The sequence below is a fragment of the Triplophysa dalaica genome, chromosome 3 (assembly GCF_015846415.1).
Source record: "Triplophysa dalaica isolate WHDGS20190420 chromosome 3, ASM1584641v1, whole genome shotgun sequence".
Lineage (NCBI taxonomy): Eukaryota > Metazoa > Chordata > Actinopteri > Cypriniformes > Nemacheilidae > Triplophysa > Triplophysa dalaica.
Window position 1 is genome coordinate 2,357,714 of NC_079544.1, and position 17,649 is coordinate 2,375,362.

At 37.1% G+C, this 17,649-nt stretch overlaps 1 protein-coding gene and 1 long non-coding RNA gene across 3 annotated transcripts; both read left to right on the forward strand.

The window, feature by feature from the left end:
• Nucleotides 1–749: 749 nt before the first annotated feature.
• On the forward strand, nucleotides 750–13,381 carry LOC130415782 (protein lifeguard 1-like). The gene is made up of 6 exons (XM_056741724.1): nucleotides 750–945; nucleotides 1,136–1,218; nucleotides 6,613–6,815; nucleotides 8,032–8,158; nucleotides 8,460–8,603; nucleotides 13,232–13,381. The coding sequence occupies exons 1-6, from the start codon at nucleotides 750–752 to the stop codon at nucleotides 13,379–13,381; spliced, it is 903 nt and encodes a 300-aa protein (XP_056597702.1).
• Nucleotides 2,531–5,037, forward strand: LOC130418056 (uncharacterized). Of its 2 annotated transcripts, XR_008906264.1 has the most exons (4): nucleotides 2,531–3,621; nucleotides 3,697–3,825; nucleotides 4,085–4,196; nucleotides 4,614–5,037. It is a non-coding gene; the product is annotated as an uncharacterized LOC130418056 (long non-coding RNA). The 2 variants fall into 2 exon arrangements; XR_008906263.1 differs by having other exon boundaries at nucleotides 2,531–3,825.
• Nucleotides 13,382–17,649: the final 4,268 nt, after the last annotated feature.

Sequence of the window (17,649 nt, forward strand, 5' to 3'; positions counted from 1 at the left end):
GACAGCTCCACCGAGTTATCCGTCTGCGGTTGTGACAGGAAGTCTCAGATTATAAAAAAAAAAGATTCTATTCCAAGTTTAGGTGTCAACAGTTTACAAATATATTGTTTTGGGAAATTGAAATAAAAAATGAATGAGAGGTTAAATATCTGTTAATTGTCAAAGGAGCAGAATTGAACAGAAATAAGTTAATACGTTTATGGTGTTTGTGTTAAATTCTCCTCTGGTGAGATCTTGACCGATCTGTTAAAAGTAATAGAATATGTTGTTTTAAACACAATTGCCTTGTTCACAATTGTTGTTCTTGTTCTTGTTCATATTTTCTTCAGTAATTTAATTTCCGTCTAATTTTTTCAGTAAACCAATGTCACTAGACTTTGTAGAAACTCATTTCCTCTGAGCAGTGAGCTCTTGGTTTTGTTGTGTTCATCTAAAGCGCATCCTTCACAGTATAGAATCTATAGTGTAGAGGAAACTCAAACAGGAAAAGGAATATGTAACCAAAAGAAAGTGTGAGAAACACGTTGATATATAAATCAGCCAACTCGGTCAAAGACACTCAAATCACAAGAGACCACACTTCACTTATTACCAGTTTACCTCTATGTCTCTTATAAACTCTCATTGATTAAAGAGGTTTTGCTTTAGTTCATGTTTAATAAAAAAAATACATTTATTTTTTGCAGTATCCTGATATTTTAATATTTTGAGATTTTAATGATTATAATTGTATAATTTTGTTGTTCTGGATGCGGGACACAGAAAGCCACAGTGCTGAACCAGATAACCCTGTGCCCATGCCCATGTCCCCTCCATATCCTTCAGATCCTGTCATGAATCCGCAACTCATCCCTTCAGAAGCCGGTTTTACTGTACCCTATCTGCGACCAGAGGAGACTGTTTTAGGAGAACTGAAAGATTCAGATATACATGCAGTTGAGAAAGGTGTTCAACTTAAAACATTTTTTTTAAAGAATATAAGCATCCAAATGATTTTGGCACAAAAATGATCTACTGACATGTTGTCATATAGTGCTGTAAAACTGCTCTGCAGCACAAATACTGGAAGATGTGTCAATATAATATACTCATAATGACAGGGTTAATAATTTTTTTTTTATCGTAATATAAACAGATGCCTCAAATCCAAATCAAGAAGGTGAATTTCTGGCGCCAGGATTTGAGGACAAAACCATTCGGAAAGCATTCATCAGAAAGGTGGGTACCCAGTCAATGCAATAGCACTGAATCAATAATGGGATGTTTTTCATGTACATTCAAGTACTTTAGAAGACTTAAAGCTTCTGTCTATAATTATAATGTATCTTTAAGTTCATTAGAACTTTGAATGCAAACATTGTTTTAACTTTTTATAAGTTAAGTCCTTAAAGAGTACATAACTAGAGATTTTTAAGGTCCTTCTTTGGTTTATGGAGTGTCCAACAACAAGTTTATGTGATTGGTCTACTGTGAAGTTACACACGAGCTAAAGTGTTAGCGGAAAAGATTGAAGTTTTCACGGCAGTTCTCACAAAACGTAGGCAGGGACTATATGTAGTGACGTAAATCTGCGGCGGTTCGCGAATCGGACTAGGGAGGAATCGCTTGCTTGCCCTTGTGAAAAATAAGTGTATTTAATTGTATTGAATGTGTACTTCTAGTGTGCTTTAAATAATCAAAGCACACTTTTTAAAAGTGTATTTTTAGGTAGCATAATATTTCTGACATTGAAGTCAACTTAACTGTCATTCAAGAGAGTACATTTTCATGATCTTTTTTTTAAACACACTTAAGTGCACTTTTTAAAAATGTGCTTTGTAATAATGTACAATTCTTAATGTGCAAGTTTTAATGTGCTTTTAATTTAAGTGAGTTTGAATTTGTAGAATTTGTAGAAAGTGTACTTCTTGACAGAAGTACACTTATAGTGTTGTATTGATTAATAATTCTAAAGCATATGTAGAATAAAGTATTATATTATATATAAGACACAGGTGAAAAATAAGTATAATTAATTGTTTTATAATTATACTTAAATTTCAAGTAGTACGTTTATAATGTAGTTGTATTTTCAACATGCTTATTCGAAGTGCAATTAATATATCCTGAATTGTATTTGAATACATTTGTAAAAAGTCTACTTGAAGTACTCTGGTAATAATTGTATGCTTAATTACAATTTAAAGAAATGCACTATACACAAGCATAATTTCAATGCATTCATAAAAAGTGTACCAGAAGTACATTGGTAATAAATATATGCTAAATTACACTTTCATAAAATGCACTATACACAAGTAACTTCATTATTGTCACTTCAGCGCCAGAGGCATTGCAACTGATGTTATGGCGACGGAAGTAGCAATTATTAATATTATCAATGATAGTTTATACTACTTTTGCACTGAATGCAATTTCGCATTGCATTGACCAATAAGAGTAAAGCATTTCAAATCGTATTTACACTAACTGTCCAATAAGAGACAGCCAATTGAAAACTGACGTTTTGAGCGGTCATTTCGGCTGGGCGACCAACGGAAAAGAAATGTCAGCAGGAGTCATGTCGTTTCCAAAGTATGCTTTGTTTTATTTCCCTGACTCTGATATCGTGAAAGTGGACTGCACCGATATCATTTTAGGAGAGCACAGACTATCGGAGTACGTGGTCGGTTCACGCGAGCAACTTCTAAGCGAAGAGGGATATGTAGAGATGCGCCTGCCAAGTCGCAGCAGACATGGACAGACCAAGACACTGCCAGCAAAAATTCTACTTCTTAGTGGTAAGCTGATTCATTTTATCGATTAGCTTAAATAGCTTAAAGATCATTTTGGGTTTAGAAAGTATTTTCCCACGCAAACATCATTTCAACGTGTGTTAGCTTTTAGGTCAATGTTAGCACGTGGATTACTTACACAATACCAACTTGCAAGCATTAGGACTAGTAAATTTAGGCACCGATTGTTGATGCTTCCTCTAGAAAGTGTCTTTTTTTGTTTGATATAACCGCTATAAAACGTTGTCCACTGTTTGCATGATAAATACTGCTTGCTTATTAATCGGCCTTAAGCCTTGTTACAATAATATAATATTTGATTAGTATATTTATTGTAGGGAAAAAGTATTTATTTATTACAAATATTTTAAAGTATTCAGATTTGTAAAAAAAAAATCCATCACAAATTTTTTTACCTCACATAGTCATACAATAACAAAATACATCTGCATTTGACTATCATGTCCTCTAATGCAATTACCACTTAAAGGTAAACAATCCATTTCAGCTTTTGTCAAGATGTTTTGAATGTACTTCAGAAACACACTAAACTAAAAACAAACTTCACACTTCCTGAATCAAGGGTGAGACACCGACTAAAGGAAACACTAAACACTTTTGTGGTGACTTCTTATTATTTCTGGTTTATTTCACTGATTATTGTTGTTATTTCATTATTAATGAGATAATTAAGTGATGATTGATTACTTAACTCAACCTGACTTAGAGAGACACTCAGGGTGGGGATGAACGTGGACTGGAGTGGTCTATGGAACAAACCTTTTTGCTTGCTGGGTATTAACATAACATTTCATGTCATCAACATTTCAAATCTAAACATACTTAAGTGAGTACAACATCACTAACTTAGTGTAGGTGTTTGTCGAGCCTCTTCTAACCTTGTGTCAAATTTAACACACAGGCTTCAGTGGACAGTGACAACGAACAAGATGGTGATAATGGAAGCAAGGAATTTGAGAACAGTCTTTGCAGAACACACCTCCGCAGAACACCGTCAAGCTTGATGGTGATGTTGTCAAAGCTTTAAAAGGTAAATTATTAGTTAATTGAAATGTAAATATGATGTTTTTATTTAATGATTTAAGATTTAAATTAAAAAAAAGAATTTACAGGTTTTTTTTGTCAATCAGGTGAACTCAATCTGAAACTTACTTTTTAATCTTGTAGAGTTTCCTGTGATAGTATCATCTCTCAAATATGTCTTAGATACCATTAAAAGATGTATGTGAAAGTCCCCAAGAGGATGTATGACAGACTGAATAAGTCACGGGTTTCTCTTTTTGCACAAGATTTAGCAACTCTAATTTTTGGAAAAGATAAACTAGCAAGATGTACTCTTACTGGGAAATCAGGAAACATCAAAAGACCAATTGGACCCTCACAAGGTCACAGTTCTTATTGGTATGTGTACTTCTTGTTCATCATCACTTTTTTGCTCTCTTCACAAGTCAATAGGGACTGATCACAACTTACAATATGCCAAAAAAGATTTGTCATGTATTATACAGTTATTGATGGCAGGGTACTTTTCACTTAAACATTTGAACTAAAACATTTTTTTAATGTTTTTTCAAGAATCAAGTTCACAGTTGTTTAGCAATACTTGTTTTTCCGTCCATTTTACTTTCACTAGCATTTCATATTTAATGTCTATTTTTACATTAAGAAGTGAGCAATACATAAGCTTGCCATGTGAAAGAACATTTCATTTTTATCATTTGAAAAACATAAATTTCAAACATTCTGTTCTGTTGCTAAAATAGTTTTTCTTAAATTGTGCTTTAATATTTAAAAAGTTTATTTTCCTCCTATTCACAGACACTGTGATTAAACAGTTTCCGAACACAGCCATGTCTGAGGTCCGAGCGCTCATTCGCAGGAAATGCAACAACGAGTCAAACTCAAAGAACGGTCGCTCTCCACTGGAAGGATGAAGACAGTGACGTTTCAGATGCCAGTTTGTTAGAATAAATTCAATTTATTGACTCCTGTGGTTCTTCATTTGATTCAGCTGTTTGCAGCTTGTAAAAATGCACTTTGATTTATTTAAGTTTTTATTTGTTCATTTATTTTAGTTTTATTTATCTAAGCCAATTAAGTTTTAAGTTACATATCTGTATGCAACTACATTGTATGTCATTGTGGAGTTTACATTTGCTGGTTTTTAATGTATGCTTGATGTAAAAATGACATACAAGCACTTTGAAACTACAAAACTTTAGTGTAATTTACAGTATTTTTACTGTCTGTTAATGAGTATTTTGCATTATATTTTAATAAATTGAAAATATAAATTGTCATAATAAATAACCATTTGTGTAATACATTTTTAGTATATAAATAGTACCCCTTTAGTGATCTGCAAATACATTATCAAGGAGCTTTAAAGATATTTAAAATATAGTGGTAGCACAATAATGATCAACTGAAATTATATTTTCATTATATTTCTAGTACAGCAATAAAGTGTACTGTAAGTATAATTTAAAGTAATGCAGTTAAATTGCACTAAATGTGTTTAAAATGGGTCCAATTTAACACAATTTCAATAGATTAAATATATTGAAACTAGCTTTAAATTGATTTTTAAACTAACTTTAAGTATACTTAATATACTCAAAGCTGTTCCAAAATAATACCTTTAATATGTACTTATTAGAGTATAATTTAAATATAATAAGTATGTCCAAAAAAGCTCAATTTAAATATATTTCCTTTTCACATATGCAAATTTGAAAGTACACGTAAAAATGTATTAAAGTGCCACTTAAGTTGTTCAAAAAAATCACTCAAAAGTTCAGCTTAATGCCTTTAACACACAATAAAACTGTAATATATTTGAAATAAATTACAGATAATACGTATTTAGATGGTTGAAAACATTACAATTAATTCACAATTAAGTATGCTGTTTTAAAGTACATTATTTACGTAATAAGTACACTTTTAAAAAGCATATTAAAGTGCACTTTTTTTCCACAAGGGTGATTCAGAGTCGACTCCTTTTTTTCCAAGCCAATAAGTTTGTTATTCATTCACATTCAGATTTTCAACTTGGCAGACTGCTCTCTTTCAAACACGCCAAAATTATCCACTGCATGAAATGTCAATTTCATGATCTCATGTTATGTACTCTTCATAATGTTTTACAATTTACATTATAAACACCTTAAAATGCACAGGGCCCATGAAAGGCATTTTTCTTCATGTCTGAATTTTTTTACACTTTGTTTTATCATTATTTTTCTATCGAATATCACAACCTATGCATCATTTGAAAGATAAAACACTCAACATGTATGTTCTGAAATTGTTTTGCAATCAATAAAATGCTCAAAAGGGGCTCTTATAAAGATAAAAAAGTTAGTAATTTGTTTGATGGGGTCTTAATCACAACAATGACATGTGTCTACACCAGACGCGGCGTGACTAGTTTGGACAAACTGTAAAATCATAATAAGTTCTAATGCGTTCTATTGTCTCTAGTCGTGTCTGGTGTTGACACGGTGTAAGCATGTTATTCCAGCCATACTCAACTCTAACGAGAAATACATTTTAACACTTTCTCTGGAATAAAGTCCAGGTTCCTACGTAAATGAACATCTACACTAGACAAAATATTTGACTCTGATTCAATGAATGTTATGCGAGACAGAACCTTTCTCTAAACAGAAAGACATTTGACAGCTTAAAGCTCACTGTCTCAAAACTGCTCTGAATGCAGACAGATCCTTCTATTGTCAATTGGTGATGATTTTTCTTCATTATGAATGTGATGGTCTATTATAGTATTCACTTTGTCTTTTCAAACATGCAGATGTTCACCTTGCTAACAATTCAGATACTCATCACCTTTACTGTAGTGTGTGTGTGCACCTTCTCCGACACAGTCAAGAAGATGATTCAGGAACATGAATGGGTGCACATTAGTTCCTACATCGTCTTCGGAGCAGTGGACGCATTCCTTGCCACGTTCTACAAATATATCCACAAGTTTCCCTTGAACCTGCTGGGACTGGTGAGTTCGATTGGAAACAATGGGGACTTAATGTTAACATCAAAAACATCAAACTATTATTTTCTACAAAATATCAGGACGTATAACAGAGATGAAGTCAAAGTGGTTTGTAATAAGCGAACACAGCATTTAATATCTTTGCACCTTGTAGTGTGGACACATATAAACACACTAAACAGTATTTTTCTCTGAGGTGAAATAGGCTACATGTGTTTGATAAACAAAAACACACAGTGACATCTAAGATTAATGGAAAGAAACTGTAGAACAACATGTAATTTGTCGACTTAGCTGCAAATAGTTTACTATAAAATATAACAGTGAATATAGCCATGTACAATAAAGTCAGGAACAGTGAGTAAACCCAGACGCAGACAGCAGGTGAGGGGTTAACAAAAACTGTTTAATTAATAAAACAATACAAAACCCATGCAGGGGTAAAACAACAGAACAAGGGTAAAAAACACAACGGGACAACAGGAACATTGACCTACTACACTAGACTAGACTAGTCAAGACTAGAGCTGACACAGGAACTTTACCACACGAATCAGAATGAACCAGCACAAGACAGAAAACACAGGGTCATCAAATAGGGAATCAAGTCAAGAGGGGAACAGGACAGGGGCAGGGCATGAAATAATCAAAAGTCAATAATGAGGCAACGAGAGGGCGGGAACAAGGTTGAGGCCAGAGAGAGCTTTTGGCAAGCCAAAACAACAATGAATGTGTCTCTAAACATTAAACACATGGTACTGTCATGATCCTGCCACAATACTAAGAAAACCAAGAATAGGAGAGGCAGAATCATGACAAATAAAACCTCTTGAATAAAAAAAAGTTCAATGGACTCAATGAAATAAGTTGAATTAAGTCAATAACTGATCAGGAGATTAAATTAATTACTATATAAAATCACAGTGTTATTCGGTAAATCATTTTACAGCAGTTGACAACATTTTTCATGGCTTAAAATTAGCATTAGTTTAGCATCAGTTACATGGGTAAGAAGCACCACAGATACGTTTTTTAAAAAAAATTCATGGACTTTTTAAAAACATATACATAAACTCAGGACATGCGTATAAAATCTTCTCTGAATGTACTGTAAGGTGTTGATGTGTCTGTCAAATGCTTCAATATTAGTGCATTAATGAATGAATCAATATTGTTGCAGTTTCAGATTATACACTGTTGTTTTTTTGTATGTGTACACCAATTGGTCACCCTGAGTCTGTCTTACATGGTGGGGACTTTAGCTTCATATCTCAACAAAAATGAAGTTGTCATTGCTTTAGGATCAACTCTGCTCATCTTATTTTCCATCGTCATTTTCTCTGCCCAGGTGGAGTATATGTTCTGTTTGTCTACAACTCAAACACTAAAATTAATGATTCAAGTTTTGAAACATAGTTACAGACCACCAGGATATTTTATTTGTATATTATGTTTAATAATGATACATTTGTAAGAACTTTTGTGATACCAAATACATTCACACTTTAAATTCTTAATCTTAGTACTTTAAAACCACCGAAGAGCTGAATAAAAGAAGCTTTTCTAAATATATTAGCTTTAAAGTTTAACTCTAAATTCTTTGCTTTCAACTGATAATTTAATCTCCATCTGTTCTTATCTGCTTTCAGACATTAGTGAAGTTCAACGTGTTTACCAGCAGTCTGTTCGTGCTGTTGGTCGATTTACTTATTTTTGGATTCCTCAGCATCTTTTACTACTCTGATATAAAAAAGATTGTCTATTCTTGCGTGGGAGCTCTTGTGTTCGCAATGGTAAGGCATGACAAATATTTATTAGTAACAACAACCAATTATTCTGTCAACATGTACCTTTTAAAATGGATCATTTGTCATTCAATTTAGTTGTCAAACCTACATTTGGCCACCCAATATATGAAATATTTTGCACTAGCTTTTTCTTGTTTACTCAACTTTTAATCAAGTAGTTTATCTCAGTTATTACAAAAAAGAAAAATCAACTTAAAATAACTGGATAACATGCAAATTTGTGAGATAATAATGGGTAATTATTCTTACCTTACTTCTTGACTGACCCTCAAATCATTCGTTCCGATTCATCCGTCTAATCCCCTCCTATACACTAGATTAGTGTCATGTGATTGGTCAGATGGTGTAGTCTGCTGTGATTGGTCAAACATGTTTGCAACGAGCAAGGCAGGACGAGAGCCCTGAGGGAATGACGCGAGTGATGATCATGATTTTACCTCACCAGTTTGAGCCCAAGTCTTACGAAGAAACATCCAAATACGATAGTAGATAACAAATAGACAATAATAGATTGAAGACTTAAAATAGTTCATAGCTAGATTAACAAACTGTAGTGCCACAGAAATAACCATATATCTTAACGTTAGCGATAGATGCATTAGCTAAACACAGACGTAAGGTAGACAAATATTTCTTGAGGTTCAGACAAAAATAAATAGTCACACTTACAGGTTGCGATTCGGTGGAGCTTACAGGTCCAAATAAGGTTGGTATTTCCCTCTTTCAAGGATAGTCTTTTAACATATTCTGCAGTGAATGTGCCAAGATTATTAAAGCAATTTTGGGTGAAATGACGCGCGCACAGTAAACCCTGGGGTTATACTCCTTTGGTGTCATTTGAAAATTAATTGTAACCGTTGTTTCCCTCAGAAGTTCTTCCTTTGGTAGTTTAAATAAGACGCACTTAGTTTCAAAAAGTGGAACACAGGTTTCAGACGGCACATGCATCACGAACGAGCGACAGTGTTTTGGGGGAGGAGAGTGAAGCTGTCAGGAATCTCCGAGGAGACAAGGCAGGAGAACCCAAGTGCAGGCAGACTCAGGAACAAACAAGGAGGTGAAGGGGTTAACAGATTTATTAGACACTAAAAAACAGGCAAAACAAAACCCACGAGGGGGAAAACAAGATAGGATAAACAATAATCTTAAACAAGGACAAGAACACTGACTAACTAAACTATAAGAAAACAAACACTTGAATTACACTAACATTAACTATACAGGAACTTCAAAGGACAAGGAACAACTTACAGGCAAGGAAACGCAGCATACAGGTACATACAAACAGGTACTGCATACAATGCAAAGCAAGCAATGAACCGGCACAAGACAAAGAAACATGAGGACTCTTATAGGGAGACAAAACACAGGATAATTAATGGGGACCAGGTGAAACAGATGAAACACTAAGGGGAAGCTAATGACACGGAAAGGGCGGGAAACACAGACGAGACTAGGGGAGAGTATGGAAGGCCAAAAGGTCCAAAATGTCTCTCCCCACATGAAACAGGGAATTCTGTTTTGGTTCTGCCTCAAGACCAAGAATTAGCCAGACAAGATAGGCAGAACCGTGACAGAACCCCCGCCTTAAGGAGCGACATCCTGACGCTCCTCAAGGAGACCCACAGGACAAGACAGACTGGGACATAGACAAGACTAAACAAAACATGGAAAACAAGATAAGGGGCAGACAGGCAAGAATCAACAGGGGATTGGGGTGACTCAACAAAAACAACAAACAAGGGAGGGGGGTGGGGGCAAACAAGACATGGGGGGGAAGTCCAAAAGGGGTAGGGCTGGGTGGGGAAGTCCTTGCCCTGGGGGACGCACCAGAGCGCGGAGCCCCAGGGGGCTTGACAGGGCTTGGCGCCGGCTGATGGGCCGGCACGGCAGGACAGGGCTTGACGGCGGCGGTCTCTGCTGGACCGGGCTTGACGGCGGCGGTCTCTGCTGGACCGGGCTTGACGGCGGCGGTCTCTGCTGGACCGGGCTTGACGGCGGCGGTCTCTGCTGGACCGGGCTTGACGGCGGCGGTCTCTGCTGGACCGGGCTTGACGGCGGCGGTCTCTGCTGGACCGGGCTTGACGGCGGCGGTCTCTGCTGGACCGGGCTTGACGGCGGCGGTCTCTGCTGGACCGGGCTTGACGGCGGCGGTCTCTGCTGGACCGGGCTTGACGGCGGCGGTCTCTGCTGGACCGGGCTTGACGGCGGCGGTCTCTGCTGGACCGGGCTTGACGGCGGCGGCTGGGCAGCGCTCCGACGGCGGCTGGGCAGCGCTCTCCGACGGCGGCTGGGCAGCGCTCTCCGACGGCGGCTGGGCAGCGCTCTCCGACGGCGGCTGGGCAGCGCTCTCCGACGGCGGCTGGGCAGCGCTCTCCGACGGCGGCTGGGCAGCGCTCTCCGACGGCGGCTGGGCAGCGCTCTCCGACGGCGGCTGGGCAGCGCTCTCCGACGGCGGCTGGGCAGCGCTCTCCGACGGCGGCTGGGCAGCGCTCTCCGACGGCGGCTGGGCAGCGCTCTCCGACGGCGGCTGGGCCGGGCTCGGTGCCGGACGGACCGTCACCTTCCCACAGCGCCCCCCCAAAAAATCCCACAGGACTCGGGACCACAGGACTCGGGACCACAGGACTCGGGACCACAGGACTCCTGTCTGCCCTCCGTTGTCTCTTCTTCTTCAGCCGAGCCACCCGCCTGGTGGTTGGCTGAAGGAAGGAGGTGAAGGGCTCGACTGGTTCAGGGTTGGAGGCCTCCGAGGAAGACCCCGAAGAAGATCTCCTCCCCCGCTTGCCACGGAGACCAGTGGGTGGGGGTGAAGAGACTGCAGAGGATGGGGAGAGGCCCATGACCCCGATTTCTAGGGAATGACCCTCGGGGATGGCGGCCAGCGGAGAAGGAGAGCAGGACTCGACTGAGACCCTGGGCTTCGGCCGATTCATGGCGTACCTGATCAGTTCGGTGAAGCCCAGCGGTCTCAGCATCTGCATCTCCTCCCGCGTTAGAGGATGGTTGAGGCCGCCATTGAACAGGACCATCTGTTCCTGCTCATCATGGACCATCTCCCCTGCAGTCTCAAAGAAGCGATCCGCGAAGCCAAGCACGTCGCCGTATCCCTGACGAACAGTACACAGGCGACGTGCCTGACTTGCGCGTCTCGCCTCCATGCCTGCTGGGTTCAATCTTGGCCGGTTCATTCTGTCAGGAATCTCCGAGGAGACAAGGCAGGAGAACCCAAGTGCAGGCAGACTCAGGAACAAACAAGGAGGTGAAGGGGTTAACAGATTTATTAGACACTAAAAAACTGGCAAAACAAAACCCACGAGGGGGAAAACAAGATAGGATAAACAATAATCTTAAACAAGGACAAGAACACTGACTAACTAAACTATAAGAAAACAAACACTTGAATTACACTAACATTAACTATACAGGAACTTCAAAGGACAAGGAACAACTTACAGGCAAGGAAACACAGCATACAGGTACATACAAACAGGTACTGCATACAATGCAAAGCAAGCAATGAACCGGCACAAGACAAAGAAACATGAGGACTCTTATAGGGAGACAAAACACAGGATAATTAATGGGGACCAGGTGAAACAGATGAAACACTAAGGGGAAGCTAATGACACGGAAAGGGCGGGAAACACAGACGAGACTAGGGGAGAGTATGGAAGGCCAAAAGGTCCAAAATGTCTCTCCCCACATGAAACAGGGAATTCTGTTTTGGTTCTGCCTCAAGACCAAGAATTAGCCAGACAAGATAGGCAGAACCGTGACAGAAGCTTTCGCAGTAGTCCCAGCAAAATGTAGGCGGGGACTATGTCTAGTGACGTAGATACGCGGCGGTTAGAGAAACGTCTCGTTTGCGTGATTCAGAGTCGACTACCATTTTCACAAGACAATAACTTTGCGATTTATTCACCTTCGGACTTACAACTTGACACACTGTTTACTTTCAAACACAGCAACATAACACACTGGATTCATGATCTAATGCTACTTACTCTTTAAGCTTTCGTATAATATTTTTTATCTCTAACATGAGTCTAAAGAAGACAGACCAAAACATTGGTTCAGTAACTGCTCAAACAGTTTGTGTTGAATCGACTTTCAGGGGAGTTAAGGATTATACGCTGAGACCTCAACACCAGAAACACAACCATGACAATCATGAAACATCATTCATAAAAAAACTCTTTCCTTGGATTTGAATATGTATACTTCTCCATTAAGAAGCCATGAATGTTATATTTAAGGGGTTAAATGAAACGGCTAAAACTAATATTATTGTTTGTTTTAGATGTAATGCAATGTGTAAATACGATTTAAGGTTAAAAACCTGTATTTTCCACATACGGTACATGTTTGTATCTCTATCTGTCTGAAACGCGCAGATTTTTTACAAAGCTCATCGCTCTGACGACACAATGAGATTTACAAGTGCACCCACTTTACTTGCGTTTAGATTTGGGCGGTCTTCATCAAGTCATGTTACGAAGTGATGTATATTTGTCTCAATTATTTGTTCTAGTTACTTAATTACCTTTGTTAGACGAACATATTTCAGTTGGTGTATTTGTTTGTCATTGTCTTGTTTGTATCTCTTTTAGTACCTCTTGGTGGACTGTGAGCTGGTGGTCGGCAGGAAGAAATACAAACTGAATCCTGAACAGTACGTCTTTGCTGCTTTAATAATCTACCTGGATATCATTCTCTTAACTTATAAGCCTACTAGAACAAAAACCAAAGAAGGAGTTTGAGGGTGTTGAAAAAATTTGTTAAAGAAATGTCAGATCTAGAATCGATTAGCAGCAATGATGCAGACAATGATTCTAATTAACATCTACTCATGTAAACCTTTCTTTTAACACATATCAAATACACAGACATAATTCCGCAGACAATTTTTCTTTAAAGAATAATAAAGAGAAGCATGATTTTGAGTAGTTGTATCGACTTTAATATCTTAAAGGACAACCTGTGTTTGTTTGCTGAAGATGTTGCTTTAATGTAATTGCAATGCTAGTAGAAACTAACTGTAGTAGTGATTTTAACATGGTTTTGATATTGATGATGAGCCGGATTTTTTGTTAATGCTTTACTAGCATGTTTTGCCTTTCCTTTAACCAGTCGCAGGTACATTTTTTGGGATAAATTATACAGGAAAGTGTTATAGCCATATTTTTTACAGAAATGGTGCTACTTTTTTTAAAGGATAATACTTTTTACAGTGTAAACATGTTTATAGAGGTCTGTATACATGTACAGACATATTTTGACACATCAGAATGTGAAATGGACAAACACTTTGTTTATATGTCAGCTAATGGACAAACACAAACTTTGACTGACTACTGGGATGCACTTTGTCACAATTTTCCCCGTAAATCACCTTTTCTAAAATTGTTATTTTGTTATTTGCTATAATTGTATTTGCATTATGAATAATTAAGTGATATTCCACATATGTTTTTATAGACACTCTTTATTGCAATGGTGTTTTACAATGTTTTTATGTTATAAGCATTACATGTATGTGAGGAAGAAAACCAAAAATCTGTGATAATTTTACTTTTTGTGCATTATAAAATCAAAACGGCTTTGTTTAGTTGACTTTAACTTCTTATTGTTTGTATAGGGCAAGAATAATTTGCTCAAAAATAAAAAATAAGACTGATAAAGTGTTTCAGATAACTGCACAGAAACAGCATAAGGAAAAAAAAGCATAAGGTACACACAACACTGATATTATTTTCATGAACATTTATATTTCGGTAAATACTTTTATAAAAATGATTTGTTATGAGTAAGTTAACGCATTAGTTACAATGAACATGTACAGCATTTGTTTAACTTAGTTAATTTCAACAAATACCTAGATCTACAGTAGATATTTTCATATATAATCAAATTGTAACAGTTGAATTTACTTCATACACAGTGAACAACATAAACAACTGTACGTGCATTAAAATAAATAAAGGCTGAAAACTATATTGCTCATTGTTACCTAATTCATTAACTAAGGTTAACAAATACAACCTTATTGTAAAGTGTTAACCAGTGTATTTTAATGATATACTGTATATGTCCAGAACATCTCTATTTCACCTATTTAACCGGCAAGGTACATATACACTATTGGTAAGTATGGGGAGACAGCCTTCTGATGAACAGGTTTGACCACTTCAGTCATATTTGTGAGTATAAGGTCTTAAAGCATATTATACTATAGGGAATTGTAGCACGTTAAAACAGAAAAGAGATCTGCCCAAACAGATACTACAAAATGTAAGCACACAATTCTCTGATGAACACAAAGGAGGACATTTTGAGGAATGCAGGCATGCAATATGTAGATGATAGGCAAACATGAGGTTTTTTGCAGATGTACTGTCACGCTATAACAAAATGAATAATGTTAAATTTTCCAAACAAAGGCACATGCATACAAGTAGAAAATATAACATTACATGTTATTTTGATTACAAATACCAATACTCCTCCTGTACACAGAAACAACATTTTAGTGCTCAAACTAACATAAGTAAACCAAACATCCCATTTGCCTCACCACAACGAGGAGAAATTAATCTGCACACGGAGATATTTCATGGGTGTCTGAGCAGGGTTATAAACGATGTTGTTTGGGTTGGGTGCAGTCTGTCCCAGGCCTTTTGCACTGTGTTTCCCAGAAAGCAGTTGGTCAGCGTTGTAGTTTGCATCCAAAAGCTCATTAATGTCCCCAAGAGCAACCTGTGTGAAGTTGAGACGAACTGACATGTGAGCAATAAAAATCTTGTGATGTTTAGAAATGTGTCGAAAATAAACTGAAGCAGAAAACCTCACTCAGCAACAGAAGTCCCTGGTTGTTCTTCTGATTGGCAAAGCAGTAATTGGCACTTTTTGATGACATGTCTGCAAAGTAGATCCCCTTACCAAACTACACAGACAGAGAGAGTAAAAGATAAATTTGTTAAATATTGACTGCTCATGTCACTGTATTGTATTCCGTATTGGTTTTGCACCCGGTCTACACCGAACGCATTTAATATAGCATTAATTGATTGACGGGAAAATTAGTAACTAAAAGATACAATATAAGTGTTTTGTATTGTTGATGAGTTATCAACAGTAAAAGTGAGTAACAGGAAAACAATGTTTGAGCTTTTTAATGGGATGATCATAAGTGTGATACCATGTGTATGATGTTCAGCACCTGCCCGATCATTTCTGATCACTATATCTTTTCTACAATATCTATCTTTTATAAAAAACAAAATCATGCTTATTTAAAGTTAGATAAACTGAACTTAGCTCTGTATACTGTAGTAGGCTTTATGAGACATGTTTTTAATGCACTTATTCTTTTTGTTGTCCTAATGTTGACCCAACTGCTTCCTTTGTTTACCCAACTTGTAAGTCGCTTTGGATAAAGCGACTTACATCTGCTAGCCAGATGATAGCTGTGCCACAACAGCATCCTAGTGTTCAAATAAATAATAGAGCTTTTGAGCTTCTCAGACAGCTGTTTCGTGAACTTTAATGGTATGCCTTGTGTGTATGAATCACAGAATGACACGAAATAAGTGAGGCCATAACCCTCAAAATCAGTTTAATGTAATTATGGTATATATAAACATAGATCAGGCATGTGATCAGCCAAGGACAAAAAAGAATGAGGACTGCATGCACCCCCCCCCCAAAATAAATGTTTTCTATGTTCCTAATTAAATGTTACATGATTAAAAGCAGGTAACTTTGTGCCAAAAATAGTTGTTTCACACAGCAACACAAAAACAAACTATTATGATTAAAATTATAATTATCCAATTCTGACTGGCAATTTTGAAAATATATGTTCAAATTTTTATTTGTTAAACATTTAAAAAATTTCCTAAATATATCATAACGAAGGTTGATGGGTTTGTGCAAATTGTTTGACATGCACGTAACAAACGATTCTGACTCCGCCTTCACGCAATGACGCTGTATCGGGAGGGGGCGTGGTCAGCTCCAAATGCATTTTCAAGTCCACATTAAATATTGCAACAACCAACCTTGTGAATGAAAATGCAATCCCAAATGTTCAATCTGTTAATGTTAATGCATTTAGGGAAAATAACATTTGAGTTTTCATTTTTTCTGCAGTTTTGCTTGACAAACATATATATATATATAATGAATCCAGGAAATGCATTTTCATTTTGAATTTTTCAACTTTAAGAGCGTTAAAAATATCCATTTAAATAACATATTAAACCTAGTGTAGGAACTGAAGAATGTAATTGATATAATTTATTTTTTTATTTTCATTTTGCACTTAATGTTGCACATATGTTATTTAAAATGTATATTTTAATACACAATTGTATTGACATTTTACATACTGCATTGTAGTTTTGCGTATTGCATTTTAAACTGAAAATAGAAACCAATAAGCTTCCATATACTCACTGAATGTGCTACCAGCATCTGCACTACTTCAAATCATTTACGTCTGTTGTGCTCCCTCTGCTGGCTGCTGATGGACAAGCACAGAGTTTGACTGACCACCAGAGGAGGGTTTTAACCTCAAAGCCCCTTAAACAGGGACAGACACTTTGCTGTCCTCTACTCCTAAATGCAGGTTTAAGACTCATCACATTAACATTTTATTTTGTTGTCTGGCTGTTTGATTTCATTGTTTTTGTATTATGAATAGTTATTTGATATTCCTACGCTTTGTTTTTCTAGCAGATATTAATGATCTGAATGACATGCTGTTCTTTCATCACAATGGTGTTCATACTATTTAAAAATTGAATGTGAGTGACGAAGACAAATGAATGATGGGGATCATGGAAACCTCAAACTCTTGTTCTACCCTACAAAATGTGACTGCTCTTTTTTTACTTGTATTAAATAAATAAATTTTGTTTTGTTATCTACTTGACATTAATATATTAGTTTGGGATGCGTATAAAAATACAAAAAAAAAACTGTTTTACAGAGCAGTGGAGTGTCCCTTTAAATCATGCCACTAAAA